The 27807-nt window shown below is 43.9% G+C and overlaps 1 protein-coding gene across 4 annotated transcripts in view; it reads right to left on the bottom strand.

Moving 5' to 3' along the window:
* Positions 1 to 51: 51 nt before the first annotated feature.
* Positions 52 to 27807, bottom strand: part of LOC126213244 (THAP domain-containing protein 1 B-like) — a 167391-nt gene continuing 139635 nt past the window's right edge. Inside the window, exons 1-3 of one of the 4 annotated variants that reach the window (XR_007541117.1) lie at positions 794 to 1035; positions 449 to 590; positions 52 to 326 (exon numbers count right to left, since the gene is read on the bottom strand). Coding sequence is in view for 2 of the 4 variants with exons in the window: in XM_049940903.1 (XP_049796860.1) it covers positions 298 to 326; positions 473 to 590; positions 794 to 931 (285 nt within the window). In the remaining 2 variants the exon portion in view is untranslated. Of the gene's footprint in view, positions 327 to 448; positions 591 to 793; positions 1036 to 27807 lie in introns of those variants that run through there. The other 3 variants (XM_049940903.1, XM_049940902.1, XR_007541114.1) reach the window with 3 other exon arrangements.

The raw sequence follows: 27807 nt of genomic DNA, 5'->3' as shown, positions 1-27807 counted from the left end.
ATTTAGCTCAGCTTCCTTCACAAATGCACTTAACATTAAATCACTATTTATAACGACATGACACACAACACTTAGATAAGGAGCATCCTTTAACACCCGTGACCCAGTCACTGTGCTTTTCACAATCAGATAATTTTGATTTAAAATCTTCTAAACTAGCAAATGAACTCTTCTCCATCATTTTTTGTGTGATTCCACACTCTGCTCAATGACTTTCTCAAGTGCTTGGTTCCCCAAACGTTCGCGACCCTCTGGATCTTCTGGAGCTGGTGCTTGTTTTGAAGATAAATACGTAGGTCATCCTGGCAACTTTGATGGTACAGCATCTGCAAATAGAGAGAGATAAACATGAGATTCGTATAGCAATGTTTAATGATCTTAGATATTTAACAATATCGTAAGAAAATTAAGGAACCTGTACTTTAATCTGTAAACTGATTACAAGTACCCTTTAGGATAAATTTTCACGAACGTTTCTTTAAACGTGGACGGTCCAAAGGTGCTGTAAACTGTAAAGAGTTTGTCAGTTTTGGGTCGTAAGCACTGGTAATTTTCTCAATGTCGTCTGCAGTGAAATGCAGTTCACATATCTGAAAAGAAGCATATATTTCACTCTTAACGTAAAGGCAGAATGTAAACTGACAAATGAAATCTAACTGAAGACTGCATAAAGTGAGCTTAAAAGTATAATGCTTCGTTACAGATAGGCTATTGATTTGAATTTTCAGTTCTGTGACATAACAGTATTAAAAAGTGTAACAAATAGAAATTAATTTAAATTATAGATACTTACAACGAACTGTTTACTGGGTTCCCAGTCATTCCTATGAACTGCAGCGATCCGTTTCAATCTTAATGCTTCATCAGACGGGAATGAAAAGACGTTGTCGTAGTTTCCCCTACAATAGGGCATACAGCACTTGCGTGGCATTTTGAGCAGATGCTCAATAACAATCCGAATCGCATATGACAGTGAGAACAAGATTTCCGCCACAAATGTTACGAAAACAAAGCCATGCTTTCAGTCATTGCTACGAAAACAAACCCATACAGTGACCATGCTTCCAAACATGAAACACCGCTTCTACCACAGATAGCACTGCTCAACCGCAGAACGCTAACGTCACAGCTCCCACAGAATTGTGTGCGTAAGCTTTGTTTTTAGGTGTAGTTGCTCCAATGCGACTCGTTTTCGGCCTGTCACGAATTGCAGACGGAGCTAAAATGATCGCCATATTTTCTGAGGTGGCGTGTCGCAGTGACATCTGTTGGCAGCGCCCAGCAACACTGAAGTATTCAAGCGCTGCTTATTTTACTTTACAAGTTCAGCACGAAAATATTGAGAGTAAGAAACAATTCCGTAGTTACATCAAGTATTTATTTCTATACTGCTAATAAAATAGCAATAACCACCCTCGCCCTTGGTTTGTCCGTGAAGAATATATTTCATACCCACAAAATTTCTTGGTAAGGTATTCTTTAGATATGGTAACTTTCTGTTGTATGTTAAATCTTCGGCGGTACACCGCAAGGTTACCGCCCTTCGATAGTGCACTTCTAGCGCTTATCGAAATGTTAGGTGTTCCAGGTGCCTGCCAGCCAGCCCAGCAGCAGCAGCAGCAGCAGCAGCAGTTCCCGGTCCCGGCCTGCAGCAGTGGTCCCGCAGCCAGCCAGCCAGCCAGCCCTCCGGTGCCAGCAGCAGTCCAGCCAGCAGCGGTCCAGGCAGCAGCAGCCGCCGCCGCCCCGGCCCCGTCCGCGGCAGCAGCGTTCCTGCCGTCCGCCGTCCCCCAGTGTGTGTCCTGTCCTTTTAGTGCTGTGTTTTTTCTTTCTTCTCCTTGTCGTCATGTCCGCCCCAACCACCACCGTCACTACTACCACCACCGCCATCGTGTATACGTCCCCTTCCGCCGCCTCCACCACTATCACTTGGTGTGCCCAGTCCCACCCCCCTCCTTCCATCCCTCCCCTCCTCTCTATCCCTTCGCCCTCGCTCTTTGTCGCCCCTTCTCCCGCTTCTTCCTCTCGTTCTGATCCCTTCCCCCCACTCCCCCAGCCTGTCACTGCAGCTCCGGCTCGGGTGGTGGCCCGTCGGGCCACTGCCCACGCCCAGCTCTCCCCGTCGCCATCGCCATCGCCATCGCCGCCGCCACCACCACCACCACCGCCATCATCGTCGCCTTCACCATCACTGACGCCTTCGCCTGCACCGTCACAGTCATTATCTCCGGCGCCGACTGCTGCGTCCGTGCCGGGACCTGTCCCTTCCCGCCACCTCCCCATCGTTCCCGTCCCTCTTATCACCACCCGCCCATCAGCCGCTGTCAAACGCCCTAGTGGCGCCCCCACTTCCTCTGCTCCTAAAAAGGCTCCACCCCGCCCCCCATCCCCGCCCCAAAATGCCATGGACGTCTCCCCACCAGGCCCCGCTCCCTCCTCCTCCTCCTCCTCCTCCTCCTCTTCCCCACCCGGTCTCTACAAATATCTCCTGTCCCGTCCCGATCCTTCCTTCCTCGAGGCCCGGAATCTCTCCCTCCTCCTCCGCCAACATTTCCCTGGCGCCCCCATATCTCTCCTTACTCCCAGACGGGACTCTGTTCTTATCTCCTCCCCCAGCCCAACCCTCCATACTGACATCCTCTCCCACCTCCCCATCACCCGTTTTGGTCCTAACGCCTCCCTCACCCCTGCTCCCTCCCCATCTCCTACCCGCCAACACCAACCCCCGCGTCGCCCGCCGACCCTCACCGCCGTGATCACTCGGCTTAGTCCGACGATCACGGAGGAGGAGGTGTTGGCGGAGCTGAAGGCCCATCCCACCCTGGAGGTGCGGGCAGTCCGCCGCATTTTTAACGCGACCGGCCCCACCCGCCTTATGCGAGTGTTCTCTGAGGACGCCCCCTCCATCGACCGCCTCCTGAAGGAGGGTGCCCTCCTCTTCAATCAGCGGTACAAGGTAGACCCCTCCCGTTCCCCCCCTCAATCCCTGCGCTGCCAGAGATGTCTGCGCTACAATGCACATACAACAGCCGAGTGCCGCGAGGCCCCCACCTGCCCGCATTGTCCACAAGCGCACTTCCTCCGGCAGTGCCCCAACCTTCAATCCCCTCCCTCCTGTAATACCTGCAGCCTCCCCCACCCTACCTACTCCCAAAAGTGTAAAGCCCGACCCCCTCCCACCACCCCTGAACTCACCGTACCTGTCCGTCCCCTGGACGCCCCCACCCCTCCTGGCAATTCCCTTCGTCCCCCCCCCACTGCTGAGGACATCATCAGGTTCCTCACCATTGTCCTCCAAAACGTCCATCCCTTTCAGCGCCCCCACACCCTCCAACAGATCTCCCTCGCCGCCCGTTCCATCTTCCACCTTAAAATGTACGCCACCTATTCCCATAACCAGGCCCATTTCACCTTCTCCCGCTTTGACACCCTCGTCTAAATCCTTATCATGGCGCGACAGCATCGTATCCTGTTCAACAATATCCGCTCCCTTCCCGCCAACAAGAACCTCTTCCTGCACACCCTTGCTACCCACCGTGTGGATGCCTTCCTCCTCAATGAAACCTTCCTCCAACCCCACCACTCCATCCACACCTCCCCCTTTCTCCTCCACCGATCCGATAATCCCCTCCCAGTTGCGCGTGGCGGAGTTGCCATTGGCCACCACCGCCAGATCCCCGTTCGGCTCCAACCTCTCCTTACCGACCCCACCGAACACCTGATCCTTAGTCTCTTCTTCCCCGGCCTTACCGTTACCTGTGCCACCATCTATGTCCGCCCCAACGCCCCTCTTCCTTTCGACTTCCTCTCCCACATCGACCGTACCTTCTCCTCCTATGTGATCGCCGCCGACCTCAACATCCATAGTCGCTCCGCTGCCCAGTTACGGCGGTGGCATCGGTTCCTCTCCTCCCTTCAAGGCGACCTCATCCCCATCCCCCAGCACACCCGCCCCGAATCCAATTCCACTCCCAATGTTATTCTCTCCTCCCCCGACCTCCTTGGTCGCATTACGGTGGATGTCCTGGAGCCTATTGGAAGTGACCATCTCCCTGTCCTCCTCACCGTTTCAGACGGTCGTCGCCCCCGCCCCAACCCTCTTCATGACCCTCCCCCCAAGTACATCCATGACTATTCCCGTGCCAACTGGAATGCCTACCGGGATACCCTCTCCACTCAGGTCGACAGCCACCCTCTAGCCTACCGCCGTCCCGATGATGTCTCCCATGCCGCCTCCTTTCTCCAGCAGACCTTGTCTGAGGCCGTGGAGGCCCACGTCCCTACTGTTGCCATCCACCCCCACCGTCCTACCTTGCCGCCACAGGCCGTCCTCCTCCTCCGTGAATCCCGTCGTCTCTACCGTGCCTTCCTCCGCACACGTGACCCGGACACCCTACGACGCCACCGGCAACTACAGCGACACATTCGAAATTTTCTCGCGGCTAAGAAACGCCGGGACTGGCGACAGACATGCACCCGTTTATATGCTACCCTCCCTATAAACTCGTCCAAGTTCTGGACCGCCTTCCGTCGCCTTACCGGAACTAAGCCCTCCCCCTACTACCCTCTTCTCCACGATGACCACCCCTTCCCTGACGCCCTTAGTAAGGCCAACCACTTTGCCTCCTACCTGTCCGATGTGTTTTCCATCCCTGATGATCCCCGGTTCGATTACTCCCTCTTCCCAGATATCCGCGATCGAACTGACACCTCTGTCCCTCCCCTCGCTCCTGGTTTCCAGTACTTGGACAACATTCCACACACGGAACTTAATGCCCCCATCACTACACAGTATCTCATTACTACACTCCGCACCAAACGCAACACCGCTCCTGGTCACAATCGTGTCACCTACCGTCACCTTCGTGAAGCTCCTGTCTCTTTCCTCTCCACCCTGGCCAGGCTCTACAATGTAGTCCTGTCCACTGGTTACTACCCCGACCTGTGGAAAACCTCTCGTATCCTCATGTTCCTCAAACCTGGCAAACCGCCGTCCGCCGTCTCTTCCTACCGTCCCATCAGCCTTACCTCGGTCTTCAGCAAGGTCCTGGAATCTATCCTCACCCGCCGCATCCACCAGCATCTCCGCCAGCACCGCCTCCTCCCCGTTACCCAGTGTGGCTTTCGGCCGTCCTTCTCTTCCGACGATCTTCTCCTTCACCTCACTCATCTCCTTTCTGAACAGCTCAATTCCCATCGCTCCGCAATCTTCCTCTCTCTTGACCTCGAACGCGCATACGACCGCGTATGGCATTCCGGTCTCCTCTTCAAGCTCCAAACCTTCGCCCTTCCCATTAACTATGATCGTCTGATCGGTTCCTTTCTCTCCCGCCGTCCTTCCCATGTCACCATCCATAACGCCGATTCCTACACCTTCTTCCCCTCCGCCGGTGTGCCCCAAGGCTCCGTCCTCTCCCCCCTTCTGTACTTGTTGTACACGGCGGACATGCCGCCGCCGTCACCCCCCGTCCACCTTCTCCAGTTTGCCGATGACACCGCCTTCCTTGCCCTTGCCCCCACCCTGCAACGCTCCCAACACCTTCTCCAATCCCATCTTGACCGGTTCACCGCTTGGTGCGACCAGTGGTTGCTCACGGTCAATCCTTCCAAAACCCAGGCGATCATTGTAGGCAAAACCACCCCTTCCTTCCGCCTCCTTGATTTCTATCTCACCGTTTATGGCCGTCCCATCGCTCTCACCCCCACCCTTAAGTACCTTGGCGTCACCCTCGACCGTCGCCTCTCCTGGACTCCCCATCTCCAGACAATCCAAGCCAAGGCACGTTCCCGACTCCGTCTCCTCAAGCTCCTTTCCGGCCGTACGTGTGGTCTGGACCCCTCCACCATCCTCCACACCTATAAGTCCCTCATCCGCCCTATCCTCTGTTACGCCCATCCCGCCTGGATCTCTGCCCTCCCTTCCTTTTATAAATCCCTCCAAATCCTTGAACGCCATGCTCTCCGCCTTGCCTATCGCATCCGTCTCCCCTCCCCCACGCGGATCCTGTATGATCTTATCCCCTTCCCCCACCTCCTCCTCTTCCTCGAACGAATACGCATCCTCTACACCTCCCGTAAACTCGATCCTCCTCACCCGCTCGTCTCCCCGATCCTCTCCCACCCCCGCCCGCTGCCGCGCCTGTACTCCCATGTCCCACCCGGTCTCCATCTCTCCACCCTCCTTACCCTCTCCCATGGTGGCTTCCGCCAGCTCCCCCTCCCTGATGATGTCCTCCTCCCCTCCATCTACCCCTCCTACCAACTTTGATCCTTCCACCCTCCTCCTGTGCATGCTCCTCAGGGCACCCTCCCTCCCTTCTCTCCCTTTTTCCCTCCTCCCTCCTTTTCTCTCCCCTCCTCCCCCGGGCCTCCCCTCCCCTGTCCCTCTCCCTCCTGCCCCCGTCTCCTCCGCCATTGGCGTCCTTTTCTCCCTTCTCCCCCACCTCACCCCCGTTCCCCTCTTGGCAGGTCCCCGGACTCGCACACGCTACGTGGACTTTCGCGCGCCGGAGATCGCCGCCATCAGTGTCTTGTGTGTGCCGTCGTGTTTAGTGTTCAGTGTTCACCGTCACACTCCGTTGTTCACCAGTGCCATCGTCTTCTTCAGTGTTTGTGCGTCGTCTCAACAGTTTGCAGTGTGGTTTATCGTCGAGTGTGAACGGCTCCGTGTTTGTCTTTCTGTGTCTCCTGTTTTATCGCCCACCATTTTGTGACTTTTATGTTTTTCTCCTGTTTTTTATGCTTATGTCTTCTTTGGCTGAAGAGCAGCGTAGTGTGCTGCTGCCAGCCTGCCTATTGTATAGGTTTTAAAATGACAATAAAGTAAAAAAGTTGTATGTTAACATAGCGTTTTATACTTATCTTTAATTTTTGTAAGGTACGGATTGTTTATTCCGTCCCTATATACGAATTCCAAATTGAGTATCGGGATCTGTTTAGTGGTTTACTTTACGTGAAATATATCTTCTTTAATGATTGCATAATAGTTTAGTTTTTTGTATGAAATTCCAAGGGTACTTTCGCCTTCCCTCGCTCCAGTATTTAAATTACAGTAAGCTTTTCTTTCGTCGACGGGGCACAGCTTTGGAAATCCAGGCAAGTAGATCCTATTTAGTAATGGGCTTTGTGGTATTGTGAGTTCTAAGGGACGAAAAGCGGAACACAAAATTGTTAGAGAGAAAACAGGAAATGTAATGTACATTCGGATTCTGGGATGCAAACAGGCTGATCGGTTAAAATGATTGTGGCTAGAATATCGTATTTTCCCATAGAATATAAATGTATAGGATCTGTTTAGACTGTGACGTATGTACTAAAGCTGCACGTGAAGTGTTGTACTCATGAACGTTATAAACGGCAGATTTAGTTTCATAGCTGTGTCGTATGCAACTTACTACTGTTGTAGTGGCATTCGTCATATACATTCCTGAACAAAAAACAACAACTGATTAATTTTACTAAAATTACCACACGATCTACAATAAACAACACTATATTAAGCTTCACACAAAATCGTTAACCCACTGAAACGAATTCCACTACAAACACAGCCGACACTCGAACAATTCTGGATAATGAGCAAAAGCAAACTGAGCCCATTACACCACACAAAAGAAAACCCTGAACACACCACAAGAGAGCACAACAAACCACAACACGACGGCATCTACAAACACGCCACACTCACAAGGCAAACTCCGCACCGTCATGACGTCACACGACAACACCCGTACGTCACGGGTCAAAGCCGATGCATGGGATCGGACGCTTCTGTCGTCCCCTCTCAGATTATATTAGTGAATTATATAAGAAAACTTTTGTGGTTGTTGTTGAACGCTTTTGTGAACCTTTGGCAGACTTAGTGATAAACAATTGTTATGTTTTCTTCTAAATTTTGATTAAAATAACCTCATGGCTGGCAGACAGCTATGGTGGTGCAGGGTCATTCATTATTTACATCATTCCACATGGAATGAGCAAGAGCTGCGCATGCAATGCAAATAGAGCAAAACATACATTCAGATTACTTTTATTGTTGTCATTGTCAGCAGCAGTGGGAAGTACATCAGTGGGAATGGTGGATAGAGCAACAGTTGGCTCTCGCCTTCCTGTGCATCGTACTGCAGCTGAGAAAGCTGTGCGGTGCCTAAAAATCAGTCATTATAGTGAGCACATAGGTGTCAAGAAAGAACAACAGTTGGCTGACTCTTAGTCACTCCCACAATCACAGTTACTTTAATCAAGGCGTAGTGTGGTTGTGAAAAAATCAGTTCATGCTGAAATTTGATCTGCACTATCAATACAAGACAGAAATATAACTTTTGTGTAAACTTTGCATCCTTAACTAAGATTTAACAAAGTTATGTATTATGGTATGAAGATATTTGAGAAGCTCCCATCTAACATACAACAAGAAATTAGTTATCTCAGGAAATTCGAAGGAAAATTTAAAAAATACGTCAGTTGTGACTCCTTCCATTGATTATCTTAGTGCAAGGATTTCATTCCTTCTTTAGATGGATGGCAGGTAGTGTGTTGTAAACTGTCCTACGTAATTACATATGTAGGTTACTGTTTTTTCTAAAAAATACTTGATTAATGAACTAAATATCAAGTTTCTTGTAAGGCATCCTGAAGGTAACTAATGTAACTGAAGTAGCAGCAGCTTTCTTTCTAATTCACTAGAACACATTTAACTGGCATAAAAAGAACTAGCATTAAGCAGTATTGTGATAGTTTCTTGTTAATATAGTGTACAGCTTAAGCAATGTTTTGTTGTCTTTTGTTAATGTTTACCTTCACTTACTCCCTGTAGGTTCACCTCCTTGGTGGTAGAGTAGAAGAAATTTCTATTCTTTTTCACCTTCTTGGTGGGATGATGACTGAGTAGAATAAATTTCTATTCTTTTGAAATTGTGATGGTTTATTTATGTCAAGAAATGTTAGTAAATGTGTATAATGTGAAGGTGATATTAGAACACGTACCTATATAATGAGTCTCGGTAAATCCGTAGCATCACTATCTTCAGCTGTCCAGTTGCAGTGTGAATGCAATACATGATCAGATTAGCTGATCAAATGTGCCACCATTTAACAACTTAATATGTAGTTAAATGTGGGAGTTTTTTGAAAATTATTTGCACCTAATTGGCCATAGAGTGGTGTATTCTACATACAAAATTCATATTGCTGATCAGTACATACATAATTCTTTTCTAATTTGACATGTATTGCTGTTATTCTAATTTTATATAAAGACAAAGATGAGGTGACTTACCAAACGAAAGCGCTGGCAGGTCGATAGACACACAAACATACACACAAAATTCTAGCTTTCGCAACCAACGGTTGCCTCATCAGGAAAGAGGGAAGGAGAGGGAAAGATGAAAGGATGTGGGTTTTAAGGGAGAGGGTAAGGAGTCATTCCAATCCCGGGAGCGGAAAGACTTACCTTAGGGGAAAAAAGGACAGGTATACACTCGCACACACACACACATATCCATCCAAACATACAGACACAAGCAGACATATTGAACCATGTGTTAGCTATGATTAAGTTATGCTCTGTGCAAAATTCTACCAGGCGGCTTCCTCTTTCATTTCTTAGCCCCAATCCATATTCACCTACTATGTTTCCTTCCATACCTTTTCCTACTCTCGAATTCCAGTCACCAATGACTATTCAATTTTCGTCTCCCTTCACTACAATTTCTTTTATCTCATCATACATTTCATCAATTTCTTCATCATCTGCTGAGCTAGTTGGCATATAAACTTGTACTACTGTAGTAGGCATGGGCTTCGTGTCTATCTTGACCACAATAATGCGTTCAATATGCTGTTTGTAGTACCTTACCTGCACTCCTATTTTCCTATTCATTATTAAAGCTACTCCTGCATTACCCCTATTTGATTTTGTATTTATGATCCTGTATTCGCCTGACCAAAAGTCTTGTTCCTCCTGCCACAGAACTTCACTAATTCCCACTATATCTCACTTTAACCTATCCATTTCCCTTTTTAAATTTTCTAACCTACCCGCCCGATTAAGGGATCTGACATTCCATGCTCCGATCCGGAGATCGTCAGTTTTCTTTCTCCCCATAATGATGTCCTCATGAGTAGTCCACGCCTGGAGATCCGAATGGGGGACTATTTTACCTCCGGAATATTATTTATTTCAATTTATCTGCTTTCCTTTCCCGAGTTTCCTCAGCTGCCATATGTGGCACAGCTGTTTCTGCCAGAATGATGGATTTCCATTTCCGTACAATGCAAATGAAGGTGGAAAATATACTGCTTAAATTAAACAAACTAAAAAAAATATAGAAATTCCATGTAACTGCAAAAGAATGAAATACTGCGTAACTGGAGCTTCAGTAGTTATGTGAGGCTATTTGTCTGTATGGAGGCTGAGAAGCTGTAAGGCAGCATTGAAGTGCAGGAAGGCTTGCAGAGGTCCAAATAATAATATTATTTTCAGTGTGTGGAAATTTAATTATGAATGACATTTTAGTTAATTAATTTTCACAAATAATAAAATGTTTACTGATAGAGTGAAATGAAGGCTTTCAAATAATTTATGTCATTCTGGAAATAAACAATTGTTAGCTCACAATATGTTCCTGAGCATATGGCTTCTGAATAAAGCAAATTACAGATTTCTCTTAAAAGAACACATACAATTTTTACATTAGCAGAACTCAGTTAAACTGACAGATAATTAATTTTACTGAAACATCACTTAAATAGGAATTTTGGTGCTTTGTGCAAATGTGGTACATCCACAACCAGTAGAATATAAAAAAAAGAAATAAGAAAGTTATCTAAATAGTAGATTTATACAAAATGCAGTTACTCCAACTTTACAAGTATCAAGTTCGTCAACTGTAAAATAGAAGTATGTATTCTACTTTTCCCACCTTAAAAAAGTGAGTCTACAGTTCTCAAATCCAAAATGGTGCATGCAAGTCAATCAGTGTTTCTGAAGCTACTGTTGATTGCTTTAGCACTGCAGATAAATCTAGCTACATTATGAAAACCTACCAAATTTGGGATAGCTTTAACCCAGCACACAGCTGCAAGATCATGAAGGGAACATGGCATTAAAAAAATGCTGTAAAATAATAATAGAGTACTTGTGTACGTAGTACACAGAGCTACAAAAGCAAACTTAAGAGAGTGGCATACAAGGTCAGTCAAATATGAAAAATGTGGAAAAATGTAAGTAAACTACTCATTAATACTGAAGTACTTGCCATAGTTGTTAACACATTTATTCCACTGTAATTGCCTTACAATGGTCAACGCCTTTGTGGAAAAATGTTGCCAGACACACACCTCTTTATCTGAAGCAAAGGGACAGCCATGAATGTCTTTCTTCAGCACTTTAAAAATATGGAAATCACGTGGAGAGACATTGGGACTTTATGGAGAATATGTGTTTCCCAGCAAAACTTCTGCAACATACTCTATACAGTCTTGGCAGGCATTTTACTGGCAGGTTGCTTAAACTATGATACAGAGTTTTGTCTGTGAAGCTTCCACACAACCTCCATACAGTCCCAATCTCTCCTCATGCGATTTCCATATTTTTGGAGCCCTAAAGAACCATTCTTGGTCATTCGTTTGGTTCACACCAAGAGTTCGTAGTACACCACAAACATTTTTCCATGAAGCGATTGACCATCTTGTCTCACAGGGGCATAAATGTATTCACAGCTATGGTGATTAGTTTAGAAATACTAAACAGTTAACTTCCTTTTTTCCATCAATCTTGTTTTATGGAGTTTTCATCTTGTGTACTCTTTCTGAAGTTTTGCATCAGTGTAACCATATATATTACAACAAAAAAAGATGAATGTGACAGGGATCAGATCCCATACAGAGCCAATCACAAAATATTCTCATTTCATTCATCACTTTCAAATTATTGTTTAATTCTGGTATGTTAACGCAATGCTAAATCTATAGTGGCAGATCCATGATTAGGTTGGGATTTCTTAATTAACACATACTAAGATAGATTTTTGCATGTGAGCAGTGCAAACTTTCCGCTCTGCCTCCAACCCCTCCACCACACAAAAATTCATAAGACCTATTTTGTATATCAGTTTCTTTGAGTGGCAGTGGCAGTGTGCGTAAACACAAACACACATACCTGATCTCAGCATCTGGCTGCCAAGGCCAGAATGTGAGCAGCAGTGCAAGACGCTCAAAGTCTTCCCTTGGCAGCCAGAGACTGTGGCCGCATCTGCGAATGTTGTGTTTGTGTGTTGTGTTGTGTGCTGTTTAAATCTAATGAAGACCTGTTTAGCTGAAAGCTGTGTTTGACAGTCTTTTTGTTGTGCCTATCTGTGAATCAGCGACTCCACTATATGGTGGGTAGCAACTATCCTTTTCATAAAACTGTTTAACACATATCTTCATTTTTCATTGCTGTGACAAGACGAAGCAATCCAGGTGCAGTTACTGGCATCACTATTCTAAACCAAACAACTGCTTTGGTTGTTATAACCAGTGCTGGATTTGTGATGGTATGCCATACTGATACCTCTGACAAGTCACAGTACTGGTACCTCTTCTTTTTTATAAATCAAGCACTGGTCATAACTGTTACTACTTCTACTTGTTTTATTCGAGATCATGTCACATCCAGAAGGTCAAACCAAACTGAACTTATCTAGTAGGAACTGTTGTAAATAAGTGTTCATTTTCATAGCCCATTATGTACTCTCACAGACTGATCAATCTGAAGTGAGGTGATGCGTGGAATGAATCAAAGAAAAAGAACTGAACACATGCCAAATAAGAAGCTGTGTATCACTGGCCGAATGTGCTACAATTAGCTCATTATACCTTCTTTTAAACATATTCACAGTGAATCTTTGATGAGGCTCAAGTTGCACTCCGGCACAAATTTTCACATGTCACTAATATACCTAATACAGATTATGTCTAATAGTTCACAGTAAGCAAACAAATTTTGAATAATTGAATATATTATAACAACATTCCATGCAGAACCAATCATAACACAGATTCATGATTCTGTAATTACTTTCTGTGGGTGGGGACGGGAGCAGGGATTGTGAACAACACATGTATAAGATGGGACAATACAACATATGTAAAAGACATACTGGTAACTCCTTTTGCAATAAACAAATTTATTTTACTGCTGTTGTTTTTAACATGTCATACTAAAAAATCACATTCACTGCAACAGTAACTCCAACACAAGAGATACACGTGTTATCCACGTCAATAAACATTTTATGACATGGGTTTTCACAGTGGAATGTAAACCATTTCATTTTCTTAAAGTGTATCTATGATACTACTACAGACAGTGATATAACATTATTAATATATTACCAGACACATTAATTTGACACAGATGGTAAAATAAAAATAATGATCTTGGGTACTGGCTGTTGCCTATCTCTAGTAACCATCCCAGAAAATATACAGTGTTGGCAGAGAACGGTTGGTTGTGCAATCCTGTAGTCACTCTGTTGTGGTACTGGATTTGCAATGTGTTTCTGAAAATACATCAGAGATATATTGAATGAATTATTGCATATTTTAAGATAGAACCTGGCAGTAACGGAAAGAACAAACGTGAGTAGAATAACATCATAAGATGTCAAATTAGAATAACAATATAATAGAGGGAAACATTCCACATGGGAAAAATTATATATAAAAACAAAGATGAGGTGACTTACCGAACGAAAGCGCTGGCAGGTCGATAGACACACAAACAAACACAAACATACACACAAAATTCTACCTTTAGCAACCAATGGTTGCCTCATCAGGAAAGAGGGAAGGAGAGGGAAAGATGAAAAGATGTGGGTTTTAAGGGAGAGGGTAAGGAGTCATTCCAATCCCGGGAGCGGAAAGACTTACCTTAGGGGGAAAAAAGGACAGGTATACACTCGCACACACACACATATCCATCCACACATACAGACACAAGCAGACATTTAAATATGTCTGCTTGTGAAAACCCATGTCATAAAATATTTATTGACGTGGATGACACGTGTATCTCTTGTGTTGGAGTTACTGTTGCAGTGAATGTGATTTTTTAGTATGACATGTTAAAAACAACAGCAGTAAAATAAATTTGTTTATTGCAAAAGGAGTTACCGGTATGTCTTTTACATATGTTGTATTGTCCCATCTTATACATGTGTTGTTCACAATCCCTGCTCCCGTCCCCACCCACAGAAAGTAATTACAGAATCATGAATCTGTGTTGTGATTGGTTCTGCATGGAATGTTGTTATAATATATTCAATTATTCAAAATTTGTTTGCTTACTCTGAACTATTAGACATAATCTGTATTAGGTATATTAGTGACATGTGAAAATTTGTGCCGGAGTGCAACTTGAGCCTCATCAAAGATTCGCTGTGAATATGTTTAAAAGAAGGTATAATGAGCTAATTGTAGCACATTCGGCCAGTGATACACAGCTTCTTATTTGGCATGTGTTCAGTTCTTTTTCTTTGATTCATTCCACGCATCACCTCACTTCAGATTGATCAGTCTGTGAGAGTACATAATGGGCTATGAAAATGAACACTTATTTACAACAGTTCCTACTAGATAAGTTCAGTTTGGTTTGACCTTCTGGATGTGACATGATCTCGAATAAAACAAGTAGAAGTAGTAACAGTTATGACCAGTGCTTGATTTATAAAAAAGAAGAGGTACCAGTACTGTGACTAGTCAGAGGTATCAGTATGGCATACCATCACAAATCCAGCACTGGTTATAACAACCAAAGCAGTTGTTTGGTTTAGAATAGTGATGCCAGTAACTGCACCTGGATTGCTTCGTCTTGTCACAGCAATGAAAAATGAAGATATGTGTTAAACAGTTTTATGAAAAGGATAGTTGCTACCCACCATATAGTGGAGTCGCTGATTCACAGATAGGCACAACAAAAAGACTGTCAAACACAGCTTTCAGCTAAACAGGTCTTCATTAGATTTAAACAGCACACAACACAACACACAAACACAACATTCGCAGATGTGGCCACAGTCTCTGGCTGCCAAGGGAAGACTTTGAGCGTCTTGCACTGCTGCTCACATTCTGGCCTTGGCAGCCAGATGCTGAGATCAGGTATGTGTGTTTGTGTTTACGCACACTGCCACTGCCACTCAAAGAAACTGATATACAAAATAGGTCTTATGAATTTTTGTGTGGTGGAGGGGTTGGAGGCAGAGGGGAAAGTTTGCACTGCTCACATGCAAAAATCTATCTTAGTATGTGTTAATTAAGAAATCCCAACCTAATCATGGATCTGCCACTATAGATTTAGCATTGCGTTAACATACCAGAATTAAACAATAATTTGAAAGTGATGAATGAAATGAGAATATTTTGTGACTGGCTCTGTATGGGATCTGATCCCTGTCACATTCATCTTTTTTTGTTGTAATATATATGGTTACACTGATGCAAAACTTCAGAAAGAGTACACAAGATGAAAACTCCATAAAACAAGATTGATGGAAAAAAGGAAGTTAACTGTTTAGTATTTCTAAACTAATCACCATAGCTGTGAATACATTTATGCCCCTGTGAGACAAGATGGTCAATCGCTTCATGGAAAAATGTTTGTGGTGTACTACGAACTCTTGGTGTGAACCAAACGAATGACCAAGAATGGTTCTTTAGGGCTCCAAAAATATGGAAATCGCATGAGGAGAGATTGGGACTGTATGGAGGTTGTGTGGAAGCTTCACAGACAAAACTCTGTATCATAGTTTAAGCAACCTGCCAGTAAAATGCCTGCCAAGACTGTATAGAGTATGTTGCAGAAGTTTTGCTGGGAAACACATATTCTCCATAAAGTCCCAATGTCTCTCCACGTGATTTCCATATTTTTAAAGTGCTGAAGAAAGACATTCATGGCTGTCCCTTTGCTTCAGATAAAGAGGTGTGTGTCTGGCAACATTTTTCCACAAAGGCGTTGACCATTGTAAGGCAATTACAGTGGAATAAATGTGTTAATAACTATGGCAAGTACTTCAGTATTAATGAGTAGTTTACTTACATTTTTCCACATTTTTCATATTTGACTGACCTTGTATGCCACTCTCTTAAGTTTGCTTTTGTAGCTCTGTGTACTACGTACACAAGTACTCTATTATTATTTTACAGCATTTTTTTAAATGCCATGTTCCCTTCATGATCTTGCAGCTGTGTGCTGGGTTAAAGCTATCCCAAATTTGGTAGGTTTTCATAATGTAGCTAGATTTATCTGCAGTGCTAAAGCAATCAACAGTAGCTTCAGAAACACTGATTGACTTGCATGCACCATTTTGGATTTGAGAACTGTAGACTCACTTTTTTAAGGTGGGAAAAGTAGAATACATACTTCTATTTTACAGTTGACGAACTTGATACTTGTAAAGTTGGAGTAACTGCATTTTGTATAAATCTACTATTTAGATAACTTTCTTATTTCTTTTTTTTATATTCTACTGGTTGTGGATGTACCACATTTGCACAAAGCACCAAAATTCCTATTTAAGTGATGTTTCAGTAAAATTAATTATCTGTCAGTTTAACTGAGTTCTGCTAATGTAAACATTGTATGTGTTCTTTTGAGAGAAATCTGTAATTTGCTTTATTCAGAAGCCATATTCTCAGGAACATATTGTGAGCTAACAATTGTTTATTTCCAGAATGACATAAATTATTTGAAAGCCTTCATTTCACTCTATCAGTAAACATTTTATTATTTGTGAAAATTAATTAAGTAAAATGTCATTCATAATTAAATTTCCACACACTGAAAATAATATTATTATTTGGACCTCTGCAAGCCTTCCTGCACTTCAATGCTGCCTTACAGCTTCTCAGCCTCCATACAGACAAATAGCCTCACATAACTACTGAAGCTCCAGTTACGCAGTATTTCATTCTTTTGCAGTTACATGGAATTTCTATATTTTTTTTAGTTTGTTTAATTTAAGTAGTATATTTTCCACCTTCATTTGCATTGTACGGAAATGGAAATCCATCATTCTGGCAGAAACAGCTGTGCCACATATGGCAGCTGAGGAAACTCGGGAAAGGAAAGCAGATAAATTGAAATAAATAATATTCCGGAGGTAAAATAGTCCCCCATTCGGATCTCCAGGCGTGGACTACTCATGAGGACATCATTATGAGGAGAAAGAAAACTGACGATCTCCGGATCGGAGCATGGAATGTCAGATCCCTTAATCGGGCGGGTAGGTTAGAAAATTTAAAAAGGGAAATGGATAGGTTAAAGTGAGATATAGTGGGAATTAGTGAAGTTCTGTGGCAGGAGGAACAAGACTTTTGGTCAGGCGAATACAGGATCATAAATACAAAATCAAATAGGGGTAATGCAGGAGTAGCTTTAATAATGAATAGGAAAATAGGAGTGCAGGTAAGGTACTACAAACAGCATATTGAACGCATTATTGTGGTCAAGATAGACACGAAGCCCATGCCTACTACAGTAGTACAAGTTTATATGCCAACTAGCTCAGCAGATGATGAAGAAATTGATGAAATGTATGATGAGATAAAAGAAATTGTAGTGAAGGGAGACGAAAATTGAATAGTCATTGGTGACTGGAATTCGAGAGTAGGAAAAGGTATGGAAGGAAACATAGTAGGTGAATATGGATTGGGGCTAAGAAATGAAAGAGGAAGCCGTCTGGTAGAATTTTGCACAGAGCATAACTTAATCATAGCTAACACATGGTTCAAGAATCAAGAAAGAAGGTTGTATACATGGAAGAATTGTAGATTAAACCTGAAGAAACTGCAAAGAGGTAGGAATTTAAGGAGATGGGACCTGGATAAACTGAAAGAACCAGAGGTTGTACAGAGTTTCAGGGAGAGCATAAGGGAACAATTTACAGGAATGAGGGAAATAAATACAGTAGAAGAAGAATGGGTAGCTCTGAGGGATGAAGTAGTGAATGCAGCAGAGGATCAAGTAGGTAAAAAGATAAGGACTAGTTGAAATCCTTGGGTAACAGAAGAAATATTGAATTTAATTGATGAAAGGAGAAAATATAGAAATGCAGTAAATGAAGCAGGTAAAAAGGAATACAAACGTCTAAAAAATGAGATCGACAGGAAGTGCAAAATGGCTAAGCAGGGATGGGTAGAGAACAAATGTAAGGTTGCAGAGGCTTATCTCACTAAGGGTGCGATAGATACTGCCTACAGGAAAATTAAAGAGACCTTTGGAGAAAAGAGAGCCACTTGTATGAATATCAAGAGCTCAGATGGAATCCCAATTCTAAGCAAAGAAGGGAAATCAGAAAGGTGGAAGGAATATATAGAGGGTCTATACAAGGGCGATGTACTTGAGGACAATATTCTAAGCAAAGAAGGGAAAGCAGAAAGGTGGATAGAGTATGTAGAGGGTCTATACAAGGGCGATGTACTGGAGGACGATATATGGAAATGGAAGAGGACGTAGATGAAGATGAAATGGGTGATACAATATTGTGTAAAGAGTTTGACAGAGCACTGAAAGACCTGAGTCAAAACAAGTCCCCGGGACTAGAAAACATTCCATTAGAGCTACTGATAGCCTTTGGTGAGACAGTCCTTACAAGACTATACCATCTGGTGAGCAAGATGTATGAGACAGGCGAAATACCCTCAGACTTCAAGAAGAATATAATAATTCCAATCCGAAAGAAAGCAAGTGTTCACAAAAGTGGAAATTACCGAACTATCAGTTTAATAAGTCACAGCTGCAAAATACTCACTTGAATTCTTTACAGATGAATGGAAAAACTGATAGAAGCCAACCTCGGGGAAGATCACTTTGGATTCCGTAGAAATGTTGGAACATGTATAGCAATACTGACCTTACAACTTATCTTAGAAGAAAGATTAAGGAAAGGCAAACCTAGGTTTCTAGCATTTGTAGACTTAGAGAAAGGTTTTGACAATGTTGACTGGAATACTCTCTTTCAAATTCTAAAGGTGGCAGGAGTAAAATGCAGGGAGCGAAAGGCTATTTTCAATTTGTACAGAAACCAGATGGCAGTTATAAGAGTAGACGGACATCAAAGGGAAGCAGTGGATGGGAACGGATTGAGGCAGGGTTGTAGCCTATCCCCAATGTTATTCAATCTGTATATTGAGCAAGCAGTAAAGAAAAGTTTTGGTCCTTTTCATTTCTAATTTGATTCGACTGTCTCTCTGTAATCTCACTCCATCTTAAATATGTTCCTTCTTACACTACCTGTAAGATGCTCAGATAATCTGCCCTTCTCCCTCCTGTCCAGGTGCAGGCACTAATTAGCTTATTCCTATCTCCCAACTGGAGTAACAGGCATGGCTTGGATGTAAGTCTTCGTTTCAGTCAAAAGCAATTGCCCTCAGGACTTTGCTTACACAGCTGATAACTGCATAAACTCTGTGCAGGTTGTGTTGTAGCAAAACCTCCGAAAACCCTTCACAAATATGTGCTGTTGCTGCTCTTGTTTCATCCCGATAAGGTTTAATATTCTATGCTGTGTTGCTACAACTGTTTAAGTTAAACAAGTCTGTGGCTCAATGTGGACTGTTTCTCTCCATGTTCTGTGTCTTTGTTCATAACCTATTTCCAAATTTTGTTATTTGAAGGAATGTTAAACATTTGTTGCAATTTACAGGTGGATAACATGACTATACAGTTCGCAGTACCAAGGGGCTCAATTGGACTGTTGACTGATGGTGAAAAAAGGAAAGTAAGAGAGGTACAGATACTTTGTTGTAATTCCAAGGTGGTATCATATTGTATCTCAAGTGACCTCTGTCATCCATTGTACAACAGCATATGATAAAACTGAAACAGATGATAAAAGAACATTGTTTCATGTAGTTTACACCACACTGAAAATATATAAAATATGAATTCATAATGCTAAAAGGGTAAGAGTAAGTTCGAGTAGTAATGCTGGTCATAATCAAACATTTTTATTTCTAATGAAACCGTTTAGTTTTGTATGCCAACCCAAAATATGTTTAGTATAATTCATAAGAAATCACATTCAAGGAAGTCCCATATTATACAGCAGTAAAGGTTTGTTTGAAATGATCAAGTTTTTTAAATTATTTTGTTGGTTCTTGAATATTTTTTACTTTTCAGGATATGGTTTTTCAGCTCGACTCCCTTACAGTTTCACCATTACTATACAGTTTAGTTGTATGGGGAACTAATCTTCTAACTTTGTTTGGCCTTGTGTCATGTTGGGGACTCTCCAGGTTCCTGTTCAGTCTGTTATGTGACCACTGTTCTAGATATGTGAAATGTTGCAGGACTAAAGTTAGCTTCTTACTTCTGTAGAGAAAACATAGACAAAGGAGGAGTTCCCAGTTTGTCAGAAACTGTTTTGATTTCAAGAATATTGATATTAATAAATTTTGATCAGAGTGGCACTTAGAAGCTTGTGCAACAGAATTAGTGTTTTATAATAAGTCCTTTATAATAGAGGTATTTACAGATCACCTTCAGGAAATTTTAACCTCTTCTTAAGAATTATGAAAGCTCTATTGTCCCTTGGCACAGTAAAAAAAAAAAAAATGGATATAGTGTTTACTGGTGATATTAATGTAAGTTTATTGAAAAGCTCTTGTCAGAGAACAATTATGGCACTCAGTAACACTATCTTTCAATTTAGTTCCCACTGTGAACTTTGCAGCTAGTATATGTAAATGCTCAAAGATTGCTATTCATAATATCTTTGTATACAAATCAAGGGGAAAAGAGGCATATCACAAAACCAATAGTAAATGGGCTATCTGATCATGACATGCAGCATCTTGTGTTATATTTTGAAACTTCTCAGGATAAAAAAATCTATTAAATCTGAGTACAGGAGGATAATACATAAGTAAACATTTTTATATTGCCCAAAAACATGAACTGGATATATGCTTACAACACTTCTCACTCAAATGTATAATACAAAGCATTCACTAATAAAGTTACCTCCACTTTTGAAAATTGTTGTTCTCTAAAGGTAACTCAAATCACACAGAAGTAAAACAATAAACCAAGGATTACACAAGGAATAAAGATATCATGTGGGACAGAAAGGAGAGTGTATCTACTATCTAGGAACAACTCTGATGTTAACACTGTAATGTATTACAAAGAGTACTGCAAAATATTGAAGCAAGTAATCCAGAAATCAAAGCAGGTTTATTATGAGAAAAAGATAATTACATCGAACAACAAACCAAAAACTGTATGGGATGTAGTGAAGACAGACAAGTGGGGCCAAAAAGCAAGGGGAACAGATAGCTCTAAAAATAAATGAGACTTCAGTAACAAGTGCATGTAGTGTTGCAAACCTCTTAAAGAAGTACTTCGTTTCTGTTACAGACAGCTTGGTGTCATCAGGTTCGGTGAGCAGTGCAATTGTGTATCCAAGACAAGTCTTTAAAAATAACTTCACTAAAATAGAAATGGTGCTCAGGTCTCCCAGAGAAGTAGCATCCATCATAAAATCCTTCAAATGTAAGTATTCTAGTGGGTATGATAATATATCAAAAGAAGTTAATCAGGCCGGCCGCGGTGCCCGTGCAGTTCTAGGCGCTGCAGTCCACAACCATGGGACTGCTACGGTCACAGGTTCGAATCCTGCCTCTGGTATGGATGTGTGTGATGTCCTTAGGTTAGTTAGGTTTAAGTAGTTCTAAGTTCTAGGGGACTGATGGCCTAAGATGTTAAGTCCCATAGTGCTCAAAGACATTTGAACCATTTTTTTGAATTAATCAAAGAGTGCTCGTGCGAGTTGAGTTCTATCTTAAGTTGTTTCTGTAATCCTCAAGCACCTGACTGCAAATAATATACTGTCAAAGTCACAGTGTGTGTTACTTAAATGTTCTGATATAGTGAAAGCTATTAGAAGCTACTGGCATTTTCTTTGACATGTCAAAATCCTTTGACTATGTGAACCACACCATTCTCTTAAGTAAGTTACAATATTATGGTATCACTGGCAGTGCTGTGAAATTGTTAGTCTCTTATCTAAGAGGAAAGAAAAGGTGTTGTTGTGAAAAACCTAAGCAGTCAGCCTTCATCCGATTGGGAAGTAATTACATGTGGTGTTAAAGGTTCCATCTTGGGTCCATTGTTTTTTTCTTGTTTACATTAATGACCTCATCTGTTACATTGCCTACTCAGATTTTCACTGACATTGAAAAGTGATAGTGTTGGAGGTACTGCGCCAGGTCTTCGCCAGAAATCACAGTTCATTAGAAGTTGAGTGATTGGAGATATGTTGTTTCATTTACTTGTTAAATTATACTAGTTTTCTTGGTGAGGTCACCAGCGACTTTGTTTTGTAATTGTCCCACCATTCTTCTCCGCTTGCCCACCCATGGGAAATTGGTTATTTATGAATTGGGTGGTCCATTTTCCCTTGTGGAGTGGGGGCAACTTAGAGCAATCTGCAGTTCAGGTTGTTCAGTAATCCCCCTGTCAATCTGCCATACGTTAATAGCTGCCTCTGTCATGTTTGTTGGATTCGGTGTTAACGAATTTATTGCTTAAGGTGTAAAGGCCGAATTCCTGAAATATGTTTTTATCTTGTCTATCATCTTGCGAGGTGGTATATGTGTAATGTAGAGCATGTTGGTACATTTTATGTAAAATTGCATTTCATGGATTTTATTTAAATGGTCAATTAATCATATAAAGTTGCCACCCTTCCACCGTAAGGGTTCTTTTAAAACAAGTTACACTTTCGGTGGCAAATAATTTTTAATGTGAGTGTTTTGTACCATTTACAACCCTCTTACAGGGCGCATAGTTTATGTGTTTGTGTGAGTTGTTAAAAATTTTAATTTAGGGTAATCTGGTGTTTTGCAGATTTGCACCAGTGTAGTCTTTAAGAGGTTCTGTGAGCGGTCGTGTCTACAGCCATGTTAAAAGGGAGTGGCAAGGTTCTCAGCCCAAAAGCTCATACCACAAAAACAAAACAAAAAAATTGTTATTTCTGCCTCTGAATAGATTGTAACTTGATATTTGCAGGGTGCTTTCTGATTATAATTTTAAATTGTTTAAAAAAAAGGCTTTTAGGAATAAAATTTCCATTTATTGAAAATAAAATTTTTAATTTGTTTTTCCAGTTACCATTAGTAACTACTTTCACGCTCGCATAGTCCGATTAAATGTGTTAATGTTCTTCATGAATCGCTAGTAAATAAAATAAATTCTTATGAATATTCTTTGAAAATAAATCAGGTTCAATGGAGGAGGGGATACTGTGGGGAGAGTTGAGATCCAGTAAGGTGATGGAAGGCTGACCAGTACTTGGATGAGTTTATAGTTAGGGTATCATTTAGGCAAGTGCAAACCTGGCGCCATTCCCAGCTTTTTTTGGCTGCGAGGAAATTACGGGCATGTCTTTGGAGTTTCCGGTGGCATCGGAGTGTATCCCGGTCCTGTGTGTGGAGAAAGGCATGGTGGAGACGATGGGATTCACAAAGGAGCATGGCATGTGGGGGTAAAGTGTGGTGGTGTGCGCAAATGGTGGTAGTGGGTATGTGAGCCTCAATGGCCTCAGACAGGGCCTGTTGGAGAAAGGAGGCAGCATGCTGATATCATCCAGATGCTGGATGGTCAGAAGATGGCCACTGACCTGGGTATCTAGGGCTGCCCAGTAGCCATTCCAGTCAGCACGGGAGTAGTTATGGACGAAATTTGGGGGAGGATTGGTGTGAGGAGTGAGGCATGGGTTTTGTCGGTCTGTCACGGTAAGGAGGACACAGAGATGGTCACTACCAGTGGGGTCTAGTACGTTTGCCATAATGTGTCGAAGGAGGTCACTGGAGGCCAGGACTACATCGTGAGTGGTATTGGGATCAGGGCAGGTGTGGCGGGGGAGTGGAGGAGCTCATCTTGCAGTGAGGCGAGGAACCGATGCCACCATTGTAGCTGTGCATCAGTACGACGGTGGATGTTTAGGTCAGTGGCAATCACATAGGAGGAGAAGGTGTGGTCAATGTGGCAAAGGAAGTCAAACGGGATGAGGGCAGTGGCACGGACATAGATGGTGGTGCTGTTTATGGTAAGGCCAGAGAACAAGAAGCTGAGGATAAGGTGTTCAGTGGGCTCAGGAAGGAGGGTTTGGAGCCCAACAGAGGTCTGGTGAAGGTAGCCGATGGCAACTCCACCATGCGCAATCAGGTGGGGATTATTGGATTGTTGAAGGGGGTATGGTGATGTGCTGATGATACATGGGGGCTGGAGAAATGTTTCATTGAGGAGGGAGGCATCCACACGGTGGGTTGTAAGGATGTGCATGAAGAGTTGTTTGTTGGTAGGTAGAGAACGGATGTTACTGAACAAGATACGAGGCTGCCGCGCCATGGTGGGGTTTAAACTAGGGTGTCGAGATGGGAGAAGGTAAAATGGGCTTGTTATGGGAGTAGGTGGCGAAGGTGTTAGGGTGAAAGATTGAACGGCAGCTAGGGAGATCTGTTGGAGGGTATGGGGGCGTTGAAAACGGCGGATATTTTGTAGGATGATGGTTATGAATCTAACGATGTCCTCGACTGTGGGGGGAGGGCAAAGGCTGTTTCCAGGAGGGGTGGGATCGTAAATAGGTCGGACGGGGACAGTGAGTTAGGGAGATGTGTTTGTGTGTGTGTGTGTGGGGGGGGGGGATCTGGCCTTACAGTTTTCAATAGTTTCTTTTTCCTTTATTGTAATTTCCATTGACGATTAGGGACAGGCTGGCAGCAGCTTAAGCAGGAAGACATGTAAAACAATATAACGAAGGAAACATGGCGGAATATAGAAACAAAAAATCAAAAAACACACACTAGATTAAATGGCACCAGGCAAATTATGGAAACCAGGGGGTGGGGAGGATCTAGCCTACAGACAGTTTAAAGGATGCAGATATGTTGGACGAAAAGGAGGAGGTGGGGAAAGGCGACGAGGTCGTACAGGAGGTGTGTGGTGGAAGGAAGGCGGATATGGAGGGTAAGGCACAGCACATGCCATTTGTAGATTTGGAGGCTCTTGTAAAAGCTGGTGGGTGCGGAGATCCAGGCAACACTGGCATAACAAAGGATAGGACAGATGAGGGATTTGTAGGTGTGGAGGATGTTGGAAGGATGTAACCCCATGTCCGGCCAGACAGGAGTTTCAGGAGGCGGAGGCGTGAATGGGCTTTCTGCTGGATGGTCAAGAGGTGAGGGGTCCAGGCGATGTGAGGGTTGAGGGTGAGGCCAAGGTATCTCAGGTTGGGAGTGAGCTGGATGAGACGACCATAAAGGGTGAGGTAGAAGTCATGGAAGAAGTAGGTGGTGCGATCTATGATGATTGCTTGGGTTTTGGAGTGGTTGAGATGAAGGGACCACTGGTTACACCAAGTGGTGAACAGGTCAAGGTGGTTTTGGAGGGTGTGTTGAGACCATTGAAGGGTAGGATAGAAAGCCAGGAAGGTGGTGTAATCAGCATATTGGAGAAGGTGGACAGGTGGGGAATGCTTGGGCATATCAGCAGTGTACAGGAGATAGAGGATAGGGGAGAGGATGGACCCTGGGGCACAGCAGCAATGGGATAAAAGGTTGGTGTTGTGGAGGATGACATAGGAAGGACAGCGTGAGAGGAAGGAAGCGATCAGATGTACAAAATTGATAGGCAGGGTGTAGGTAGGTGTAGGTGGAGGAGACCGGGATGCCATACATGGCCATAGGAATTTTGGAGGTCGAAGGAAACAAAAATGGTGGAGCAAACGGAGTTAAGCTAGTGGAGATGAAGGTGAACTACGTTAAGGAGTTGGTTTTCTGCTGAGAAGCAGTGTTGGAAGCCACACTGGGTAAGGGACAGGAGGTGGTGTTGATTAAGGTGCTGACAGATATGACGGGAGAGGATCGATTTGAAGATCTTACTGAAGATGGAGGTGAGGCAAATGGGACAATAGGAAGAGGCGACAGAAGGTGGTTTGTTGGGTTTGAGGAATAAAAGGATGGGGGTCGAGAGGATGACGTTATAGAAATGGGCAAGGACAGTCAAGAAGGAGATGGGGCTTTCTATAAGGTGGCAGTAGATGACACAGTCATGAGACGGTGGGCCTTGTTGCATTTGGACCAGAGAAGTTTAATGTCTTGTGCTGTGATTGGAGTGGAGAGGAACTGATGCCACTACTGAAGGGCGGCAGGGGAGCAGCTATGGATGTTTATGTCGATGGCTATTACAAAGGTGCAGAAGGTGTGGTCAACGTGGGAATTGTTGGGATGGATGGGGAACAATAGGACAAACAGGGACAGTAACCTCAGGGTGGTATGAGGGGGTTTAGCTTTACACATGTGGCAGTAGGTGGGATGGGGGTGTTGCAGGTGTTACGGGAAGGAGGGGTGGCTAGATTGGGGCAGTTTTTAAGAAAGTGGGAGACCATGCAATGGGTACAGCTTGGGACGTGGGGTGTAGGTGGGGGGACGATTGGGAGGCTGTGGCTGACAGGGAGAAGAAGAGGAGAGGAAGGGAGTCAGGGATGTGTGGGGGCCAAACATAATGTGCAGTAGTTTATGGAGGAGATCTGTGTGAAAGAAGGGGTCTCGATGATTACTGAGTACCTGCAAGGAATCGAAAAATGGTTCAAATAGCTCTGAGCACTATGGGACTTAACATCTGTGGTCATCAGTTCCCTACAACCGGTGGTCCCGGTCCCCTACAGTGGACTGGATGGCCGAGTGGTGACCTCTCCAGCTGTCAGGATGCTAGGAAATGGCCTGTACAATGTGGCTTGGTGATATCAACGACCTTCCCCGAGTCCTCGCTGACTCGTAGCGATGACACCAGATCCGGGCCGCACCAGTCTTGCTAGCGCAGCGATGCATGCAGTGACGTAGCGGAGGAATGTCCTCACTTCGGCGGCGCGTGGTTGCCGGCGCCCCTCTGGTCAGCCAGCTCGCGGCTGACAGCAGGCTGCTGCATGTAGAGGCTCCGGGTTGGAGTCCCCGGCGCTGTCGGCACCAGAAGCGTTCTCGTAGTGCAGAGTGTACTCTATCCCACCCCATCTCCTTCCCTGCTCCTCCTGGTGGCTCGTCCGCGGTGGACGGGCGGAACAGGCTGCAGTCCCCCAGCGTCGTCGGCTCACCCGGTTGTGATGGCGGATGCACAGGGCCTAGGCCCCGCACGATCTCGACGACGGCTCACTGATGTGGTCAGCATTGGCGGCGAGCGAGTCTGCCGCGATGTCTGCTAATCCTGGGTCGATGACTGACAGCGGCAGCAGAGAGGACCAGAGCTGGTACTGTCCCCTCACGTCTGCTGCCGGATGGGCCGCCCTTACTGCAATATCTCCTTAATAAAGATTAACATGTCGATCACCGACGTGAGCGTTATGCAGCGACCCAGTACACATCTAACTGCAAGTCTAACTGCGAGTGCGAGTGCCCTGTTGCTATCAAAGCTGGCGTATTTAAAGGAAGCAAGAGAGACGTCCTGACGTCATGCTCGTTTGTAATGACCACATTTGTTCCACTTATAGTGCTGACGTATCTGTCGTACTCGCCCCTTAGGTGTTCTTGCCACAGAGTTAGGCCTACGTGTTGTTTCGACAGACTTACGCGAAGTTGTGAAATGCAGTACAGCTGACGCTATACCTCTGTCTTGCACTCTACGAAAGTCTCCGTCTAACACAAACCCGCGTGCAATGCAATTCTCTCTCGCCTGTTGTGTGGAACCAGGACATTTCCCCTGCGTGACGACACATTCCATACATATGCAATCCTCTTACTTCTTGGCCAACCTACTGCCTCTGGCTTTCGGCA

The sequence above is a fragment of the Schistocerca nitens genome, chromosome 11 (genome assembly GCF_023898315.1).
Source record: "Schistocerca nitens isolate TAMUIC-IGC-003100 chromosome 11, iqSchNite1.1, whole genome shotgun sequence".
In the NCBI taxonomy this organism is placed as follows: domain Eukaryota; kingdom Metazoa; phylum Arthropoda; class Insecta; order Orthoptera; family Acrididae; genus Schistocerca; species Schistocerca nitens.
This window is presented reverse-complemented; position numbering and strand designations above follow the sequence as displayed.